General features: G+C 50.0%; 2 protein-coding genes across 2 annotated transcripts in view; both read right to left on the reverse strand.

The window, feature by feature from the left end:
- Positions 1–356: 356 nt before the first annotated feature.
- LOC117093538 (nephrin-like) lies at positions 357–20,868 on the reverse strand. Its single transcript, XM_033228863.1, has 15 exons — positions 20,529–20,868; positions 20,172–20,301; positions 19,870–20,042; positions 18,457–18,597; positions 18,241–18,381; positions 16,510–16,689; positions 16,255–16,411; positions 15,834–15,985; positions 13,992–14,103; positions 13,723–13,904; positions 10,177–10,233; positions 5,840–5,958; positions 5,278–5,371; positions 5,082–5,194; positions 357–814 (listed from the first exon to the last, which is right to left on the reverse strand). The coding sequence occupies exons 1-15, from the start codon at positions 20,665–20,667 to the stop codon at positions 683–685; spliced, it is 2,022 nt and encodes a 673-aa protein (XP_033084754.1). The 5' UTR covers positions 20,668–20,868; the 3' UTR covers positions 357–682.
- The window catches only part of LOC117093539 (hydroxyproline dehydrogenase-like), a 1,270-nt gene continuing 533 nt past the window's right edge, over positions 20,696–21,432 (reverse strand). Inside the window, exon 3 of the mRNA XM_033228864.1 lies at positions 20,696–20,821. Within this exon, the coding sequence (XP_033084755.1) occupies positions 20,696–20,821 (126 nt within the window). The remainder of the gene's footprint in view (positions 20,822–21,432) is intronic.

The following is a 21,432-nucleotide window of genomic DNA, read 5'->3' on the forward strand; positions in this document are numbered from 1 at the left end:
CATGGAATGCAAAATGAACGGAGTTTTTAATATGTCTTTTCCCACTTCTGAAAACTTTACTTCATGAAGCACATAGGGACCCTCAGAATAGCATTTTATTTTTTATTTTTATTTTATTTTTATTTTTTGAGACAGAATCTCACTCTGTCACCCAGGCTGGAGTGCAGTGGTATGATCTTGGCTCACTGCAACCTCCACCTCTTGGGTTCAAGCGATTCTCGTGCCTCAGCCTCCCAAGTAGCTGGGACTACAGGCATGCACCACTATTCCTAGCTAATTTTTTATATTTTTAGTACAAATGGAGTTTCACCATGTTGGCCAGGCTGGTCTCAAACTCCTGATCTCAGGTGATCCACCTGCCTCGGCCTTCCAAAGTGCTGGGACTGTAGGCGTGAGCCACCGCACCTGGCAGCATTTCATTTTTGAGATGCCGTTTACAATCTGCCCTGCCCTTTCGCAGAAGTTTAGTTTCTAAAGCCAACCCCAGGATATACCTTGTTTCTAGTCTGGTATCAGCTGAACCATCTTCTGTCACTCAACCCCCTCCACGTCCTCTCCTGACAAAGCCGAGTCCCTTTGGGTTTTATGGAGCTCACCTAACCAGCTCGGCCCAGGCTGTAATGAAAGGGACCAGTGGAGTGTAAATTCCTGCAGGTGCAGGACAAGGGGGTTGAGAGGGCTCTCACACCAGATGTCCCCTCAGCTCGAAGGGCAGAGAATCAGCTTCCAGAGTGTCCAAGTCTCCTGCCACCTGGTCATAGATTCCTCTTGGATCCTGATATGTGTCTTCAGGCCAGCGGAGGTCCCAGGGGCCCTGACAGGCAAAAAGTGGAGTTAGAACCATGGAGAGATGCCCTGTAGGTCTTCATTGAAGATCTGGGGGATACACGCCCCTGCTTAACTTCCCAGAAAAAACTGTTTTAGCTTTTACTAAACCCCCAAAATATACGAAAAAGGAGTGCGTTATAATGAATGCCTATGATGAACTCCATGTGCTTATCGCCTAACTTCAATAATATCAGGCCAGGCACGGTGGCTCATGCCTGTAATTCCAGCACTTTGGGAGGACAAAGCAGGAGGATTTCTTGAGACCAGGAGTTCAAGACCAGCCTGGGCAACATAGTGAGATCCTGTATCTACAAAAAATAATTTTTTTTTCTTAGGGTCTGGCTCTGTCACCCAGGCTGGAGTGCAATGGTTGCTCCCTGCAACCTCCACCTTCTGGGCTCAATCCATCCTCCTACTTCAGCCTCCCAAGTAGCTGGGACTATAGGCATGCACCACCACACCCAGCTAATTTTTGAATTTTTTTTTTTTTTTTTTCAGAGACGAGGCTTCCATTGTTGCCCAGGCTGGTCTTGAACTCCTAAGTTCAATTGATCCACCCGTCTCAGCCTCCCAAAGTGCTGGGATTATAACTGTGAGCCACTGTACCCAGCCTATAAAAAATATTTTTAAAAAAATTAGCTAGGTGTGGTGGTGAGTGCCTATAGTCCTAGATACTCAGGAGGCTGAGGTAAGAGGATCGCTTGAGCCCAGGATGTCAAGGCTGCAGTGAGCCATGATTATGCCACTGTACTCCAGCCTGGTTGATAGAGTGAGACTATCTCAAAAAAAGAAAAAAGAAAAAACCAGTAGCAACCCTTGGTCAATTGATTTATCTATATTTCTACCTTATTCCCCTCCCACACTAACTGGATTATTTTGAAGCAAGCCCAAGATATCCAATGATTTCATGTTAGAAAAATAATGTAAATGTCAGAAATATAAAACCTTTAGGCTGAGCATGGTGACTCATGCCTGTAATGCTAGCATTTTGGGAGGTCAAGGCAGATGGATCACTTGAGGTCAGGAGTTCAAGACCAGCCTGGGCAATGGGCAAAACCCTGTCTCTACTAAGAATACAAAAATTAGCCGGGCATGATGGTGCATGCCTGTTAATCCCAGCTACTTGGGAGGCTGAGGCAGGAGAATCGCTTGAACTTGGGAGGCGGAGGTTGCAGTGAGCTGAGATTGTACCACTGCACTCCAGCCTGGGTTACAGAGCGAGCCTCCATCTCAAAAATAAATAAATAAATAAAATTTTTAAAAATGAAAACTTTAAAAGTCCATGTTATCAGCTATGGCAACTATGGAATGTAAGTTATGATTCTATTGTCCTATGAATTTCCAAAACAGCTCCCTAATCATAATAGAAGAGAAAAACAAAACAAAACAAAACAAACTAAAAACATGAAAGGTGGCCCTAACTGGGGATGTGTTTTGTTCTAGGGCTGGGAGAAAATGATTATTTTAGTTCAGCAGACTTTAGAGCAGATTGGCCCATGCTCCAAATATGGCCTGCCACCTGCTTTTCTTTTACTGTCCCAGAGCTAAGAATGGTTTTTATTATTTTTCTTTTTTTCTTTTCTTTTCTTTTTTTTTTTTGAGACGGAGTCTCGGTCTGTTGCCCAGGCTGGAGTGCAGTGGCGCAATCTTGGCTCACTGCAACCTCTGCCTCCTGGGTTTAAGCAATTATTCTGCCTCAGCCTCCCGAGTAGCTGGGACTACAGGCGCCCGCCACAATGCCCGGTTAACTTTTTGCATTTTTAGTAGAGATAGGATTTCACCACATTGGTCAGGTTGGTCTGAAACTCCTGGTCTTGTCAAGTGATCCACCCGCCTCGGCCTCCCAAAGTGCTGGGATTACAGGCGTGAGCCACCGTGCCTGGCCTGATATTATTGAAGTTAGGCGATAAGCACATGGAGTTCATCATAGGCATTCATTATAACGCACTCCTTTTTCGTATATTTTGGGGGCGTGAGCCACCGTGCCCGGCCCTGTTTTTCATTTTTTAATTGTTGGAGAAAAATGAAAAAAGATAACATTTGTGACACAGAAAAATTACATGAAGTTCAAATTACAGTGTCCAAAAATAAAGTTTTGTAGGAACATAGCCACACTCATTCATTTATGCATCGTCTATGGCTGCTTTTACTTTACAGTGGCAGAGTTTGTGTAGAGTTTGAGGAAGACCGTATGTCTCACACAGCCCAAAGCGTTTACTATCTGGCCCTTTTCGGAAAAAGCCTGCAGCCTCCATCTGCGCATCTCTAAAGAGAGCGCATATGGTCCAGCACCATGGACAGCGCTTTGCACCATGCTGGTGAGGAGCTAGGATCTGATAACAGTGCCCTGTATCGGAGGTCGTTCAGAGACAGAAGGAAATCCTTGGACAAGAGGTGCCAGAGCATCAGCCAAGGCCACACAAGAAATCAGGGGTTCTGTCCCATCTCCCTAACTGTGCAGCAATGGGTGGAGGTTGGCTGGTGGTCAAAGTGCCTGTCTGTTGTTTTTTCCTGTACAGCCACCTCTCTGTCCCTCTCCCATTCTCAGCCCAGTGAACTGAGTGGGGCTGGCCCCTACTCCCTGATCCCATGGCGAACTGACCCGGGCCTCTCCTGTTAGCATATTCCATCCCCTGACTCAGGGATGTGTTCAGCGATGAGAATGTGACCCAAACTAGACCAGTAAGTGTCAGCATTGGGCATTTGGGGCCACTGGAAAACAGGCATTCTCTTTCTTTGAAGATTTCTAATCTTGTAGGATACAAATCTAGATTTTCTAGGAAGATTTTTTCCCTTTCTTTTTTGAAACATGGTCTCTCATGCTGGAATGCAGTGGCCCAATCAGGGCTCACGGCAGCCAACTTCCCTGGCTCAGGCGTTCCTCCTACCTCAGCCTCCTGAGTAGCTGGGACCACAGGCATGCATCACTATGCCCAGTTAGTTTTTTAAACTTTTTTTTTTTTGACACAGAGTCTTGCTCTGTTGCCCAGGCTGGAGTGCAGTGGCATGATCTCCGCTCACTGCAACCTCCGCCTCCCAGGTTCAAGCGATTCTCCTGCGTCAGCCTCCCAAGTAGCTGGGATTACAAGTGTGTGCCACCACACCCGGATAATTTTTGCATGCTTTGTAGAAAGAGGGTTTCACTATGTAAGCCAGACTGGTCTCGAACTCTTGACCTCAGGTAATCCACCCGCCTCGGCCTCCCAGAGTGCTGGGATTATAGGCATGAGCCACCATGCTCGGCTTAACTTTTTTTTTTTTTTCAAGATGGGGTCTTATTATGTTGCCCAGGCTGGTCTCTAACACCTGGGCTTAAGCAATCCACCTACCTCAGCCTGCTGAGATTAGAGATGTGAGCCGTGACCATGCCTAGCCATAATAGCATTTTTGGGGAGGACAATTCTGGGCCCAGCTGGGCCTGATGACAATTGTATGCCTTGATTTTTCAGTTGAATGGGCCTCCAAATTCTCTCTCTCTCTCCCTTTACTCAGTGGAGTAGATACGGCTAATTATCTAAAAATATTCATGTCTACTTCCTTCCACAGCAGCAGAATTGCAGCAAGGCACATCACTGCCAAGCTAGACCATATTTTACAGCCTCCTTTCCATCAGGTGTGACCGTGTGACTCTATTCTCATCAGGGGAGTGAGAGCAGAGTGGTGTGCACCATTTCTGGGCCTGGGCCACAAGGCAAGGTTGTGCCTTCTCCACATTCTTTCACCTTTTCCCATGGGTTGAACCCCCAGTGAAATGGCTCATTCATGTAGACTTGGATGACTAGAGCAGGGCCGTTTGTGTCTGACTGTGAAAAAGAAATAGACTGCCGTCTTTTTTTTCATAGACAGGGTCTTGCTCTGTTGCCCAGACTGGAGTGCAGTGGTGCCATCATGGCTCACTGCAGCCTCCAACTCCTGAGCTCAAGGGATCCTCCTGGCTCAGCCTCCTGAGTAGCTAGGACTACAGGTGCACACCTCCATGCCTGGCTCCTTTAATTTTTTGTAGAGACAAGTCACTATATTGCCCAGGCTTGTCTCAAACTCATGGGCTCAAGCGATCTTCCTGCCTTGACCTCCCAAAGTGTTGGGATTACAGGCATGAACCATCATGCCCAGCCAACTGTCTTCTTTAAACCACTGGATCATGGTCAGGCCTCTTTGTTACAGCAGCTAGCTGGCCCTAACTAATACAAGCAGTAGGAGGTAGGCTCCGAGCACTAGCCAGGAAGGATGGCTGCTGATGCAAAGCTTCTCACCATCTGCACTTCATCATAGAGGGGTCCCCAGGCTCCAGACGGGGGGTACGTTCTTTCTACCTCATCATACAAGTGCCCAGGGAAGGCCATATCCTCATCTTCACCTGTGAAACCTGGAGTTAAGAGTGGAAGGGAGACATGATCAAGGCACCCAGTCCAGGAGTCAGGGGTACCTCTGAGTGGGGTCCTAACTCACCTTGGGAATAAGACACCTCCTCCTGTGTCGGGGGCAGCTGGGGGCTCAAGTCCCTCAGGGAGCAGTAATACAGCTCTGCCTCTGTTGTGCTGACCTGTTCCCCACACGCAAAACAGACAAAGCCCTTTCCATCCTCTGACCCCACGGTCCCAGGAACGGCAATGATCAACCTGATGCTAACGGCAGGGTTTCAGTCGCCATCGGTGCCCTGACTGTGGGGTCTCCAGGGCCACCCCCACTCACCGTGGAGCTCCGAGTGTCCTGCTCTCCTGTCCACTGGCTCTCCTCATATTTGTTCCTGACTGGGTCCTCCGACCTTCCAGGATGGAGGTGTGGAGGGCAGTGGAGTGCTGCCCCCTGCCACCCATCTCCCCCAAACCTCCTCCCTCAGAGCCTTCTTTACAGAAAAATATCCCCACTTACTCTGCCTCTGTCTTCCCTGAGACGCCCGAAGGAAATAGGAATGAAGGGCTCAGTGACCCCATACAAGCCCCTCCCCTGGCCCCAGGAAGTTCCCCATCACCCTCAGGTCTCCACCCCCGCAGGGAAGGTCTCTCCTCACCCTCAGCAAGACGCCCGAGTCTCCGCTGCCAGAGGAACCCCCGACACAGGAGGCACTGGAGAGGAGCAGAAGTCCCCCAAGACCGAGCAGCACAGGCAGCAGGGGCAGCCCCGAGGGTCCTAGGGTTGGAAGATACCCCTCAGTGAATCCCAGACAACAGGCTGTAGGCCAGGAGTGTGTCTCCCCAAGAAAGCCTACCCCTGACCAAGTCCCTCCCCCAGGGTCAGAGAAACAGATGGGGAGGGGTCTCTGTGCCCAACCCTTCTGCCACCCAAGGGCAGGTGGCTTCTTAAGTCAAGCCATTAACAAAACGTCCTCCCTTTGCTTGAACTCTGCAAACTCAGAACTGAACTCCGGACTCAGGAGGGAGCTTCAGCTCCTTAGCTGGGCACTGAAGACTTTCTGTGGTCCAGCCTCTTCCAACGCCTCCAGCCATGTCCACCGAACTTAGACCCTGGCACTGGACTGTCCAGCCACACAAACCAAACCAACCACTAGCTGTTTCCGGAATCACTGAAGCAAATTCACACCTTAGAGCTTTGGAATAGCTAAGTGTTTGTCCTCAAATGTCCTTTCTTCTCAAGCCAACTTCTGTTTTCCTTTCAAATTCCATCTCAAGGTCAGGCGCTGCGGCACATGCGTGTAATCCCAGCACGTTGGGAGGTCAAGGTGGGAGGATCGCTTGAGCCTAGGAGCTCAAGACCAGCCTAGGCAACATAGCAAGGCCACTTCTTTTTTTTTTTTTTGAGACGGAGTCTCGCTCTGTCGCCCAGGCTGGAGTGCAGTGGCCGGATCTCAGCTCACTGCAAGCTCCGCCTCCCGGGTTCACGCCATTCTCCTGCCTCAGCTTCCCGAGTAGCTGGGACTACAGGCGCCCGCCACGTCGCCCGGCTAGTTTTTTGTATTTTTTAGTAGAGACGGGGTTTCACCGTGTTAGCCAGGATGGTCTCGATCTCCTGACCTCATGATCCGCCCGTCTCGGCCTCCCAAAGTGCTGGGATTACAGGCTTGAGCCACCGCGCCCGGTCCAAGGCCACTTCTTTACAAAAAATTTAAAAGTTTAGCAGCATGGTGGTGCATGTCTATAGTCCCAGCTACTCGGGAGACTGAGGCAGGAGGATTGCTTGAGCCCGGTAAGTCAAGGCTCCAGTGAGCTATGGTAGCACCACTGCACTCCAGCCTGGGTGGCAGAGCAAGACCCTGTCTCTGGAAAAAAAAAAAAAAAAAATCCCATCTCAAGGACTTCTTTATTTTATTTTTTAATTAAGATAGAGTTAGCTGGGCGTGGTGGCTCATATCTATAATCCCAGCACTCTGGAAAGCCGATGCAGGTGAATTACAAGGTCAGGAGTTCAAAACCAGCCTGGCCAACATGGTGAAACCCCGTCTTTACTAAAATACAAAAAATTAGCCAGGTGTGGTGGCAGGCATCTGTAGTCCCAGCTACTCGGGAGGCTGAGGCAGGGAAATCACTTGAACCAGGGAGGCGGAGATTACAGTGAGCCGAGATCACACCACTGCACTGCAGCCTGGGTGACAGAGTGAGACTCTATCTCGAAAAAAAAAAAAAAGAGTTTCAATCTGTCACCCAGACTGGAGTGCAGTGGCACAATCTTGGCTCACTGCAACCTCCACCTCCCAGGTTCGAGTGATTCTTCTCCCTCAGCCTCCCAAGTAGCTGGGACTACAGGTGCATGCCACCACACCCAGCTAACGTTTTGCTTTTTATTTTTAGTAGGGACGGGGTTTCGCCATGTTGGACAGACTGGTCTTGAACTCCTAGGCTCAAGTGATCTGCCCACCTCAGCCTCCCAAAGTGCTGGGATTATAGGTGTGAACCACCATGCCTGGCCTCAAATGACTTCTTTCCACTAACTTCCATCCCAGTCAGTATCAGGCTGACTTGGCTGCTGTATCCCTTAGGACAAGTCTGAATCCCTCTAAGTAGGCATCTGTTAGGTGGCTGTTTCCCCTATCTTCTACTAACAGCACTTTTTTCCCCTGGGGAGAACAGCCACTCCCCACTCTCAGTCTTGGGCTCAGGCAGGACTCCATAGTGGGCACATGGCCTGGCCTGAACAATAAGAGTCTCCATTCCTCTCTCCACAGTGATTGTTTAGACACAGGCATTTGACCCAACATGTGTTTTTAACAAAACATTTAGGACAATTCTACTAGCTATCAAGAAGACAGAGGTTGGGGAGGGCTTCTCTGCCCCTCTCATTGAAGAAACTCAGAAAGAAGCCACCACAGATGAAGGCAAAGTTGAGAGAGTGAAAAACAGATCGCTGGTGAGATTTTTGAGCACCTGAAAGTGGCCACACTTGGAAGTTTTCATTTCATGTACCAAGTCTTTTTGTTTTTCCCTTGAGACAGGGTCTCACTCTATTGCCCAGGCTGGAGTGCAGTGACGTGATCTCGGCTCATTGAAGCCTCAACCTCCTGGGCTCAAGAAATCCTCCCACATCAGCCTCCTGAGTAGCTGGGACTTCAAGTGTGCACCACCACGCCTGGCTAATTTTTTTGTTTTTGTTTTATAGAGATGGGGTTTCACCATGTTGCCCAGGTTTGTCTCCAATGCCTGGGTTCAAGTGATCTACCTGCCTCAGCCTCCCAAAGTGCCAGGATTATAGGCATGAGCCACTGTGCCCAGCCAAGTCATTCTTTTATGTGTTGACAAGACAGCTGTATTTCTGTCACTTGCAACCTTTTTCTCAGGCTCTGAAGGGGATTGTTTGCCAAACGGTTGCAATCCTCTCCTGGTAGTCACATCCTTGAGTGCAGGGCCTTTCCACACTGACTCTGTGTTGAGCCATGTGACTTGTTTTGTGCAATGAGACAATAGCAACTGTGACAGAATCAGCTAGTAAATTGGAATGTACTCTCTTGCTGCTTTTGACCCCTGTGACCACCTTCATGTGAAAAAGTCAAGAAGAGACACATGCCCAGTTATCTCCATTGTTCCAACCAAGAGACCAGATGACCATCAGACATGTGGGAAGGGGGCAACCCTAGACCACCCAGTCCAGTGGAGCTGCCAGCTGACTGCAGAGATTACTTAAGCCAGTCCAGACCAGCACCGTTCTGCCAGACTCTTAGAATCATGAGAAAGAATGTTGCTATAAGCACCCATGTTTGGGGTGGTTTGTTATACAGCAAATGCTAACTGATGCAGGCTTCTTACAGGACATGGAGTGAGCTAATTTTTTCAGAATTAAACTAAATTTGGAAGAGAGAAAAATTTATCACTCCAGGCAAGACAAAGATCAAAGAAAAAAAAGTGACCAGATGCAGTGGCTCACCTCTGTAATCCCAGCACTTTGGGAGGCTGAGGTGGGCAAATCACGAGGTCAGGAGTTAGAGACCATCTGGCTAACACGGTGAAACCCCATTTATACTAAAAATACAAAAAATTAGCTGGCTGTGGTGGCACATGCCTGTAGTCCCAGCTACTCAGGAGGCTGAAGCAAGAGAAGAAACTGGGAGGTGGAGGTTGCAGGGAGCCGAGATCGCACCACTGCACTCCAGCCTGGGCGACAGAGTGAGACTCGGTCTCAAAAAAAAAAAAAAAAGCCGGGTGCCATGGCCCATGCCTGTAATCCTATAATCCCAGCACTTTGGGAAGCTGAGATGGGCAGATCACTTGAGATCAGGAGTTTGAGACCAGCCTGGTCAACATGGCGAAACCCCATCCCTACTAAAAAAGTACAACAATTAACCAGGTGTGGTGGCAGGTGCCTGTAATCCCAGCAACTCAGGAGGCTGAGACAAAAGAATCGCTTGAACCTGGGAGGTGGAGGTTTCAGTGAGCCAAGATTTTGCCACTGCACTACAGCCTGGGCAACAGAACGAGACTATGTCTCAAAAAAAAAAAAAAAAAAAAGAAAGAAAGAAAGTAAAAAGAGGAAGCTCTAAGGGGTCTGCAAGTCTGCAGGGAGAGAACTCAGTCTTTTTTTGTGTGTGTGTGAAATAGGGTCTCCCTCTGTTCCCAAGGCTGGAGTGCAGTGGCTCAGTCATAGCTCACTGCATCCTCCAACTTCTGGGCTTACATAATCCTCCCACCTCAGCCTTCTGAGTACTTGGGACTACAGGCACATGCCACCACAGCCAGCTATTTTTTATTTTTGCAAAGATGGAGTCTCACCATGTTGCCCAGGATGGTCTCAACTCCTGGGCTCAAGTGATCACATGCCTTGAACTCCCAAAGGCGTGAACCACTGAGCTCGGCCAGAACTAAGTTGTTAAGCAGCTGTGACTACGAGCAGAGCAGGTAGGGTCAAAGACAAGGAGACGTCTCCTTTGGGGAGACGGGAGGGATCAGGGGACAGAGGACTTGCCTGCAGGCGGCTCTGTGGGCAGCTGGTCTTCAGGTTCTCCGGAAGGCTGGTCCAGACCTGGGGAGTGGATATACAGATTGCAACTTAACACTAAGTCGGTGAGCTGAGATTGTACCACTGTACTCCAACCTGGTTGACAAAGCAAGACTCCATCCGCCTACCTCAGCCTCCCAAAGTGCTGGGATTACAGGCCTGAGCCACTGCGCCCAGGTAATTTTTTTTTTTCCCGAGACAGAGTCTTGCTCTGTCACCCAGGCTGGAGTGCAGTGGTGCAATCTTGGCTCACTGCAACCTCCATCGCCCAGGTTCAAGCAATTCTCCTGCCTCAGCCTCCCAAGTAGCTGGGACTACAGGTGCCCGCCACCACACCCGGCTAACTTTTTTAGCAGAAATAGGGTTTCACCATGTTGGCCAGGCTGGTCTCGAACTCCTGACCTTGTGATTCACCCACCTCGGCCTTCCAGAGTGCTGGGATTACAGGCATGAGCCGCCGTGCCTGGCCAATTTTTTTATTTTTTATTTTATTTTATTTTTTAAAGAGACAGAGTCTCACTCTGTGGCCCAGACTGGAGTGCAATGGCATGATCATAGCTCACTGCAGCCTCGACCTCCTGGGTTCAAGCTATCCTCCTGCCTCAGACTCCTGACTAGCTGGGACTACAGGCATGCACCACCATGCCTGGCCCAAAAATTAATTGTTGATGAGCACTTTCGGTGTACAAGATCCTTTTCACTTGAATTATCAATTTGTTGAGTTAACAAAAAAGACTTTGGGCTCTTGATCCCTTAATAGAAGTATAAGTTCTAAAGCAAAGGAGACAAGTGTCATACTTTATGTTTTAGTGTTCAAAGGGAAGACAAGAATGGGGTGGGGGGAAGAGCAGAGAAGATTGTAGAGATGAGAAAGTGTCCTTCCTCACATCGAGAAAAAGCCTGCTCTGTCAGGAAGAGGAAAACAGAAAGAAGAAGCTTGCAGCCGGGAGTGGTGGCTCATGCCTGTAATCCCAGCACTTTGGGAGACTGAGGCAGGTGGATCACCTGAGGTAAGGAGTTTGAGACCAGCCTGGCGAACATGGTGAAACCCCGTCTCTACCAAAAATACAAAAATTAGCCAGGTGTGGTGGCATGCACCTATAATCCCAGCTACTTGGAAGGCTAAGGCGGGAGAATCACTTGAACCTGGGAGGCAGAGGTTGCAGTGAACGGAGATCATGCCACTGTACTCCAGCCTGAGTGACAGAGCAAGATTCCGTCGCACAAAAAAAAAAAAGAAAAGAAAAGAAAAGAAGGGGGAAAAAAACAAAAGAAAGAAAGAAAGAAAAAAGAAAGAAAAAGAAACTGAGCCACAAAGATCTATGCTATATATTATATATTTTTAGAAAGTGAGACACTTGCCTATGGTCACACAACTAGGAGGTAGCAGAGAGGGGATTTGAACCCAAGCTTCTCTGAACCAGGCTCTGTAAGGATTAACCATTACAATACTGTACCTATCAGAATTGTAACATATGCAAGGAATTTGTCCTTCTCATCCGACTTGCTGAATTTATTGGAATAAAGTCATTCATAATATTCCCTAATTATCCTCTTAATGTCTGTGGAGTCTGTGGTAACATCCCTTCTTCCAGTCCTGTTATTGGTAACTTGTATCATCTCTCTCTCTTTTTTTTTTTGTGTGTGTATTTTTTTAGTAGAGACGGGGTTTCACCGTGTTAGCCAGGATGGTCTCGATCTCCTGACCTCGTGATCCACCCGTCTCGGCCTCCCAAAGTGCTGGGATTACAGGCTTGAGCCACCGCGCCCGGCTCTCTTTTTTTGTCTTAATCAGCTTTATAAATATTACTGATTTTTTTCAAATAACCAGCTCTGGTTTCATTGCTTTTCTCAATTGTTTTTCTGTTTTCTAATTCATTCATTTCTGCTCTTACCATTATTATTTTCTTCTTTCTTTTTACTTTGGGTTTAATTTGTTCTTTTATTAGTTTCTTTCTTTCTTTCTTTTTTCTTTTTTTTTGAGATGGAGTTTTTGCTCTTGTTGCCCAGGCTGGAGTGCAATGGCATGATCTCCGCTCACTGCAACCTCCGCCTCCCAGGTTCAAGGGATTCTTTTGCCTCAGCCTCCCAAATAACTGGGATTACAGGCATGTGCCACCACGCCTGGCTAATTTTGTATTTTCAGTAGAGACAGGGTTTTTCCTTGTTGGTCAGGCTAGTCTCGAACTCCCAACCTTAGGTGATCCACCCACCTTGGTCTCCCAAAGTGCTGGGATTACAGGCGTGAGCCATGCTTTCTTAAGATGAAAACTTAGAATATGCATTTGAGGTTATTCTCAAGAAAAAAAAAAAAACTAGATCACCTGAGGTCGGGAGTTCGAGACCAGCCTGGCCAACATGGTGAACTCCCATCTCTACTAAAAATACAAAAAATTAGCCAGGCATGGTGGCGCATGCCTGTAATTCCAGCTACTTGGGAGGCTGAAGCAGGAAAATTGCTCAAACCCGGGAGGCGGAGGTTGCAGTGAGCTGAGACGGCACCATTGCACTCCAGCCTGGGCAACAAGAACAAAACTGTGTCTCAAAACAAAAACAAACAAACAAAAAATGGCCAAGCATGGTGGCTCACGCCTGTAATCTCAGCACTTTGGGAGGCCAGGGCAGGTGGATCACCTGAGGTCAGGAGTTCAAGACCAGGCTGGCCAACATGGTGAAACCCCATCTCTACTAAAAATACTAAAATTAGCCAGGTGTGGTGGCACATGCCTGTAATCCCAGCTACTTAGGAGGCTGAGGCAGGAGAATTGCTTGAGCCAGGGAGGCGGAGGTTGTAGTGAGCCAAGATCACGCCACTGCACTCCAGCCTGGGTGACAGAGCGAGACGCCATCTCAAAAGTGAAAAATAAGGCCAGGCGTGGTGGCTCAGCCCTATAATTCCAGCACTTTGGGAGGCCGAGGCAGGTGGATCATGAGGTCAGGAGTTCGAGACCAGCCTGACCAACATGGTGAAACCCCGTCTCTATTAAAGATAAAAAATTAGCTAGGCATGGTGGCACATGCCTGTAATTCCAGTTACTCGGAAGGCTGAGGCAAGAGAATCGCTTGAACCCGGGAGATGAAGGTTGCAGTGAGCCAAGATCGTACCATTTTACTCCAGCCTGGGCAACAAGAGTGAAACTCCGTTTCAAAAAAATAAAATAAATAACTAAAATAAGCACTTAATGCTATACATTTCCCTCTAAGTAGTGCTTTAACTGCAACCTCAAATTTTTATATGTTTTCATTTTCATTTAATTCAAACTGTTTTCTAATTTCCCTTGGTCATTAATCACATTCAGACAGTATGGGTTGTGGTTAACGGCTGGTCTCAAGTTCATCTGCCCGAGTTTCAGTCTTGTCTTTATCTTTTACTAGCTGTGTGACCTTGGACAATTTGCTTAACAGCTCTAGGCCTCAGTAACTCATCATAAAAAGGGAATTGTATTGACTTCACTGTACTACCCTACACATCTTCTGAGGCACACTCCAACATGCCCAAGCCTTCCTTCCCACCTGGGGTAGTGATGGGAAGCTGGGTCCCCTTGTCAGCCAGTCCACTGTCTCCCAAGGCATTGCTGGCCAGCAGCCAGACCTTGTATCGTGTAGAAGGCTGCAGACCAGTCAGTGTGAAGGTGGTGGCCTGGGATGGTAGGACATCCACATAGTGGAACCCTGGAGTCCCCAGGGCCTCATACCTGCAGGACAGGGGGGATAGTAAGTTCAGGGAAGTGCCCCAGCCCATTGGCTGCCTCCCCTTCCTTCCTGCCTCGACAAGGACCCACCTGATGCAGAACCTCTGTGGCAGGCCCCCATCAAAGCCAGGCTTCCACTCCAGCTCCACAGAGTGTGGGGTCAGACTCACAACCTTTAATCCTGATGGAGGGTCAGGGCGGCCTATGGGGAGAAAGATGGGAAAGCAGTCAGAGGATACAAAAGAATCCCAGAAGATTCTGTCCAAGTTTTCCCTAGGAATGATTTTAAATATACAATCGCTTCTCATTGTTCATGGTATAGTCATGTTCTATAAGGTCACTGTGAACACTCCTCTGGCAAACACCAAACTGTTCCTAAAATCCCAGTACTTTGTGAGACCAAGGCTGGAGGATTGCTTGAGCCCAGAAGTTCGAGACCAGCCTGGGCAACGTAGCAAGACCCTGTCTCAAATTAAACATTACAATTAAAAATAATTTAAAAAAGAAGTAAGTGAAAACAAAACCAAAAGAAACAGCAAAAAAAAAATTCAAGACTGAATGGTTGCTTCTATGGAAAATGAAGGTTAGGTTTCTTTCTTTTTTCTTTCTGTCTTTTTTTTAGATAGAGTTTCACTCTTATTGCCCAGGCTGGAGTGTAGTGGTGCAATCTTGGCTCACTGCAAAACTCTGCCTCCTGGGTTCGAGCAATTCTCCTGCCTCAGTCTCCTGAGTAGCTGGATTACAGGTGCCCGCCACCACGCCCAGTTAATTTTTTGTATTTTTAGTAAAGACGAGGTTTCACCATGTTGGCCAGGCTTGTCTCGAACTCCTGACCTCAGGTGATCCACCCGCCTTGGCCTCACAAAGTGCTGGTATTACAGGCATGAGCCACCACGCCTGGCTTGCTTAGGTTTCTTTTCTTCTTCTTCTTTGAGATGGAGTTTTGCTTTGTTGCCCAGGCTGGAGTGCAGTGGCCTGATCTCAGCTCACTGTAACCTCCACCTCCCAGGTTCAACAGTTCTCCTACCTCAGCCTCCTGAGTAATGGGATTACAAGTGCGCGCCACCACGCCCAGCTATTTTTTTTTTTTTTTTTTTTTTAGTAGAGACAGGGTTTCACCATACTGGTCAGGCTGGTCTGAAACTCCTGACCTTGTGATCTGCCCACCTTAGACTCCCAAAGTGCTAGGATTACAGGTGTGAGCCATCACGCCTGGCTAATCCTAGTATTTTCATACCACTGTTAGGAAGAGAAAGAATTCTGTTTCCTCTGGGAATTGTAACAGACCACTATGAGGGCCCTTAGAATAAAGCCAACACAGAGGTATGCAGACATAACAATGGAGACGGCTGGGTGTGATGACTCACACCTGTAATCCCACCACTTTGGGAGGCTGAGGCAGGCACATCACCTGAGGTCAGGAGACCAGCCTGGCCAACATGGTGAAACCCCGTCTCTACTAGAAATACAAAAATTAGCTGGGTGTGGTGGCGGGCGCCTGTAATCTCAGCTACTTGGTAGGCTGAGGTGAGAGAATCACTTGAATCCAGAAGGCAGAGGTTGCAGTGAGCCAAGGTGGCGCCATTGCACTCCAGCCTGGGTGACGAGTAAAGCTCTGTTTCAACAACAAAGAATGGAGAGTTGCTGATGACAGCTGAACCTAGCTCCAGAAACCCCTGAAAATCTATTTTTCAGTTACTTGAGCTAGTAAGTACCCCCTCTCCATCTTTCTTTTCTTTTTCTTTTGCCTTTGTTGTGGGTCTCCCTGAAGATCCAGTCTCCACTACGATTTTCAGGGCAGGCAAAAACTCCAGCCTCATACATACACATATTCTCAGGTTTCAGAAACATGGGCAACCCAGGGCCAATCAGGGATGTGGGAATGGATCCAAGGAGCACCCCCTCCCCGACACCCTCACAGCCCCTCCATACTGATGCTGACGAGTTGAATGTTGGTTTGGTCCGAGCCTAGGGGGTTGGTGGCTGTGCATGTGAAGAGGGCGTAATCCTGGGCTGCAGACACATTGGCAATGGTCAGGAGGCTGCTGTGGACACCACCCTGGTGGTATGTGTGCTCCGTGTACCTAGAGAGAAGGTAGGGCACCACTCACCCTTTCATTCACCCAACCACTTATGCTTGAAATCATCTATACAGACATCCATTCATTTAACCATCTGCCTATCTATCCATTCATCCATTAATCTTTTCATCCACTCATCCATTCACTCACTCATTTCTCCACGCATTCATCTTCCTTCTCTGCACCCTTCTCTGCAGGGACTCAGGGAGGGGAAATGGGGCTGGAGGTCCAGACCTGGGGCTGGAGTGCTGCCTGGCTGGGCCTGGGCTCACCTGGGATCTTGGAGATCCAGAGGGACCCCATTTTTGGTCCAAGTGAAAATGATGTTGGGGACACCTCGGGCACGGCAGTGGAGGGTGGCAGAACTGGTGCTGTCTCCAGCTGCAGCCACCTTAGTTAGGGGAGTGGGGTGCTCCACCTGGGGGGCAACTGGGAGGGGATGGGAGGTCAACATGAGCTATGTGGGAGACAGGAGGGTTGTGGGTTCAGTGGCAGGTCTTAAAGTCAGGTGTTTGGGTGATACCCACATCTGACAACAAGACGGACCAGCCCTCGTGCTGGAGGCGCCACCCCGTTGTCCACGATGCACTGGTAAGCACCAGCCTGGGCCAGTTTGGCCTGGTGAATCCGCAGGCGTCCCGTGGGTCCCTTGGATATCTTCTCCATGTCATCCAGGCTCTGGTCCTCTTCATCTTCTCCCTGGAGGCCCGAGTCAAGAATTGGCCTCCCAGTCTAGCCCCAGATCCATCACTGCCCAAACTGTCCCTTTTGTAGCCTCATTCTCCTAGACACAATCACCCTCTACAGAGGTACTGAAGGAAAAAATAATAATAATTCTCCTGTCATCCACCTATCCATTTACCCAATCCATCTTTTTATCCACCAATCCAGGCAACCACCTACCCATCCATTCACCCAATCACTTATGCTTGGAACCATCTATCCATCCATCCATTCATTTATGCATCTGCTTATCTATCTTTTCATCCATTTATCTTTCCATCCACTCATCGGTTTACTCACTCATTCCTCCACCCATTTGTCTTCTTTCTCTGCACCGATGTATCCACCCTTGTAGCTCTCCACTCATTCACACAACTATTCACTCATGCTTGCACACCCATAAATACATGCATCTGTTCAGACATTTACCCAGCTACCTATTTATTCATCTCTCCATTGATCTTTCCACCCATCCATCCATCAATTCATCCATCATCCTTCCACAGATATCTTTCCTCTGCTGGTGTATCCATCCATCCATCTACCCTCTATCTATCCACTGATTTTTCTCCTTCAATCATATTCTCACCCACCCACTCACCCATTTATCCATCCTTTCACTTGTCTATGTGTTCCTCCATCCACTCACTCGTTCATCCACCTGTTCATCCACTTACCTACCTATCGACCCATCTATCCATCTACCCACCCACTCGCCTGTCTACCATTCATCCGTCCATTCATTTTGCCACCAACAGTTATTCGTTCTGGGAGCATGCCCTGACGAGTATATAGTTATACAGGATCATACAGATGTACGTGGTCCCCACTCCCAAGGAACTCACAGTCAAGAAACCACAACCCTTTGACCCCACCTCCATTCACCAAAGGCTGGGTCCTCACCAGTCTCTCCCAGCTGAACATGCCTGGGAGGATGGGATTGGCATCAACAGTGCAGACTATATCCACAGAACCCCCAACGTTCACCTCAGTGGGGTCCTGGAGGGCACGGATGGTGGGAGCATCCGGTGGAAGGCAGAGGCTTGGGGAAGGCACTTGGGACCAGACAGGTCTCCGTGGGAGAGGGCCCCAGGTGGGAGGGATGTCTTAGGGGTTCCAGGAAAGTTAGAGATGTAGACAGAATCTGTCCTTAATACGAAAGAGTTGGAGGAGAGTTCTCAAGGTTAGTGAGGTTGTCTCCACCCTCCACTATGCCTCTGTGATAATTAGAGCGAGTTGGGTGGGCTTCCAGAATTGTGGGGCGGGGGGCCTTCTACAATGGGCTCCCATTCCTGACGGGAGCAGCTTCCGAGTCTAGATGGGCCCCCTCTCTGGGCAGAGATTCCACACTGGGTCTCTCTAGTGGAAGGGGTTCTGCAGTGGGCGTGGTTACACCGCGGTGGGGACTTCCAGAGCCAGAGAGGGTTCCAGGATGGGTGGCTATCCCCGGGAGGGCGGAGCTCCCACAATGAAGAGACTCCACACTGGGCAAGGTTCCTTTGGTGGGTGTGGTTTCCATGGTGGGCGGGACTCACAGTGCACATCCAACCGCAGCAGCGCTTCCGCTGTGCCCTCGGAGTTCTGGCAGTGCAGCTGATAGAGGCCGTCATCCGCCCAGGTCACATTCCACAGATGCAGAGCCCCGCTGGACAGGATGCGATGCCGGGGGCCGCCCGCTGGGGAAGGCCAGAATAAAGGACCTGGCAGGCCCTCCCATTCCCGGGACCCCTCTCCATGCCCACTTCCCTCACCTAGACTGAGGCGATAGCCGTGGAAGGTCCAGTTGAAGGCCTCGGGGGAGGGGTTAGCGGACACGGACACGGGCAGCAACGCCTCGCCTTGCTCCACCGCGGTCACCACCAGCACCTGCTCCCCCAGGAACTCTGGACGGTCTTCAGAGGGGACGCTGCAGGGAGTCAAGATTGTTGTCAAGGTCAGGATCAAGGACAGATTGGAGATCAGGCACAGGTTCAAGGGTTAAAGTTGGGGGATCACTACAGGGTTTAAGGTTGTGGACAAGGTAACAAGTTCAGAACTGAATTCAGGGGTAAAGTTCGGGATAGAAATTAGAATACAGTTTAGGAAAAGAGTAGAAGCCAGCATCAGGCTGAAGGATGGAAAGAGGGGTCATGATAGGGATCAGGGTTAGGAGAGAAGACAAAGGCAATATGGGAGTGGACGGGATAGGATTTGGCCCAGGACCGCTGGTCAGGACGAAGGTAGGGAGTTTCAAGTTTCAGGATGGGGTTAATGATAGAGTGATAGTGTCAAAGCAAAGACCCAGGCCAGGCTCAGTGGCTCACGCCTATACTCCCAGAACTTTGGGAGGCCAAGGCAGGAGGATCACTTGAGTCAAGGTGTTCAAGATCAGCCTGGGCAACTTAGAGAGATACCATCTCTATTTAAAATTAAAAGTACAAAAAATCAGCCTAGTGTAGTGGGACGCGCCTGTAATCCCAGCACTTTGGGAGGCCAAGGCAGGAGGATTGCTTGCGCCCAGGGGTTCAAGACCAGCCTGGGCAACATAGTGAGGCCCTGTTGCTACAAAAAAATTAAAATAAACTAGCCAAAAGTGGTAGTGCACACCTGTAGTTTCAGCTACTCAGGAGGCTGAGGTAGGATCACTTGAGCTCAGAAGTGGAGGCTGCAGTGAGCTATGATTGCGCCACTGCATTGCAGCCTGAGTGACAGAGGGAGACTCCATCAAAAAAAGAAAGAGAGGCAGAGAGAGAAAGAGAGAGGAAGGAAGGAAGGAAGGAAGGAAGGAAGGAAGGAAGGAAGGAAGGAGGCCAGGCGTGGTGGCTCACACCTGTAATCCCAGCACTTTGGGAGGCCAAGGCGGGCGGATCACCAGGTCAGGAGATTGAGACCATCTTGGCTAACAGGGTGAAACCCCGTCTCTACCAAAACTACAAAAATAAAATTAGCCGGGCATGGTGGCAGGCGACTGTAGTCCCAGCTACTCCGGAGGCTGAGGCAGGAGAATGGCGTGAACCATGGGAGGCGGAGCTTGCAGTGAGCCGAGATCGCGCCACTGCACTCCAGCCTGGGTGACAGAGCCAGACTCTGTCAAAAAAAAAAAAAAAAAAGAGGGGGGGGAAGACGCAAGGAGTAGGTTAGGGTCAGGAAGGCATCAAGAGGACCTTTCAGGCCGGGGCACATACACAGCACGTTGAGGCGATAGAAGGAGCTCACGGTTTCGCGGAGCTCGGCGCTGTGGGCGCGGCAGGTCACGCGTTGGCCATGATCGCGAGATGACACTTGCAGAAGGACGCTCCTGGCCGCGGCGGAGCCTCTGAACGGGGCTCTCCGGGGCGGGGCGGCCAAGCCCTCCAGCCTGTGGACACGGGGTGAGGCCAGGGCTGCGAGCAGAGCCAGAGGCTGGAGAGGGGCTAGGCGGGGGCGGGGGCGGGACACGCGTGGAGGGGGCGAGGCCAGAGAGGGGCGGGGTCACTCGCACTCCCACCTCTCGCCTTCCTTGTCCCAGGACAAGTTGACCGGCGGGTTGCTGCTAACGCTGATGCATGTCAAGTTTAAGGCGTCCCCGGGGCGCAGTGCGGATGCGTTGGCCAGGATCGTCACGTTAGTTGGGGGAACTGGGAGAGGGGGTTGGAGGAGCGAGACTCAGACGTTAGGGGCGGCCTGGTCTGCGTCCATCCCGCCTGCACCCCAGGCTCCGTCCAGTCTCGGGTCCCCCACCCCGCCCCCGCAGGCACCCCTCGAGTCCAGGGTTCGCTGGGTCCCTGCCCCACCTGGCTCTGTCCCCCACCCCGTCCTGCCCCCGCCGAGTTCGCCCCCGGGCCTCAGCCGTGCGCGCCCTCACACTGCACCGCCAGCTGCGTGGACGCGCTGAGCTGGCCAGCCTTGCACGTGAACTTGGCCTGGTTGTCCGACGGCCCTGTGACCAGCACCAGTTCTCGGGAGAAGGTGCTCCCAGATTTCTCCACGTTGCCGAGCTGCATGCGCCGCGGCTCCTGTGGCAGCCGCGACTTAGTCACGGTGCGCGAGTCCTATGGGGCGGGAGTGACTGGGGGCCGCAGGCAGCCCTGCCGCTTCCACCAACCCCCAACTCCCACACCCTGCCCACTGGGTTGGTGCCGCCAGCCCAGACAAAGCCTTTTGGTGATATGGAGAAACACCCCCATCAGCGCCACCCCCCTAGGGCAAAGCAGTGGGGAGTGGAACTGAGTGACCCCCGCCCTGGATAGAGTCTCTCCCGCCTCCTCGATCCCTGTGCACGGAAGTTTTGGGGATCTGAATCCGCCTTCTGTACCACACCCAACCCCCGCTCCGCCTTTGCAGCCACCTGCAGGCCCTCAGCGGACTCCTCAAAATCTATTTCTGCTCTGTTTACTCGACACCACGTGCAGGAAACTCCCTTGAAATTCCCAGGCCTTTCCCAGAATGCCTCAGTTCCTTTTCTTAAAATTCCCACTGTCCCCAAAGATTTCCTTTGAAATTTTCCTTAATTCCAGTGTCTTTCCATAGATTACTTTCTTTTTTGTTGTTGTTGCTGCTGCACAAATTAAACTTTCCATAGATTCTGAATCTTTCCTGATATTATAATATCTTATAATCCCAGTCTTTTAACAGATTCCTTTATATTGCCCAGATTCTCAGCACTTCCCCAGAATTCCATCCTATTAAAATGAAATTCCATTGTCATTTCTATAATTCCTAGTCTTCCCCCCAAAATTTTCAACTAGCTCCCTAACTTCCCAGGATTT

The sequence above is a fragment of the Trachypithecus francoisi genome, unplaced genomic scaffold, assembly GCF_009764315.1.
Source record: "Trachypithecus francoisi isolate TF-2019V2 unplaced genomic scaffold, Tfra_2.0 Lachesis_group12, whole genome shotgun sequence".
In the NCBI taxonomy this organism is placed as follows: Eukaryota; Metazoa; Chordata; class Mammalia; order Primates; family Cercopithecidae; genus Trachypithecus; species Trachypithecus francoisi.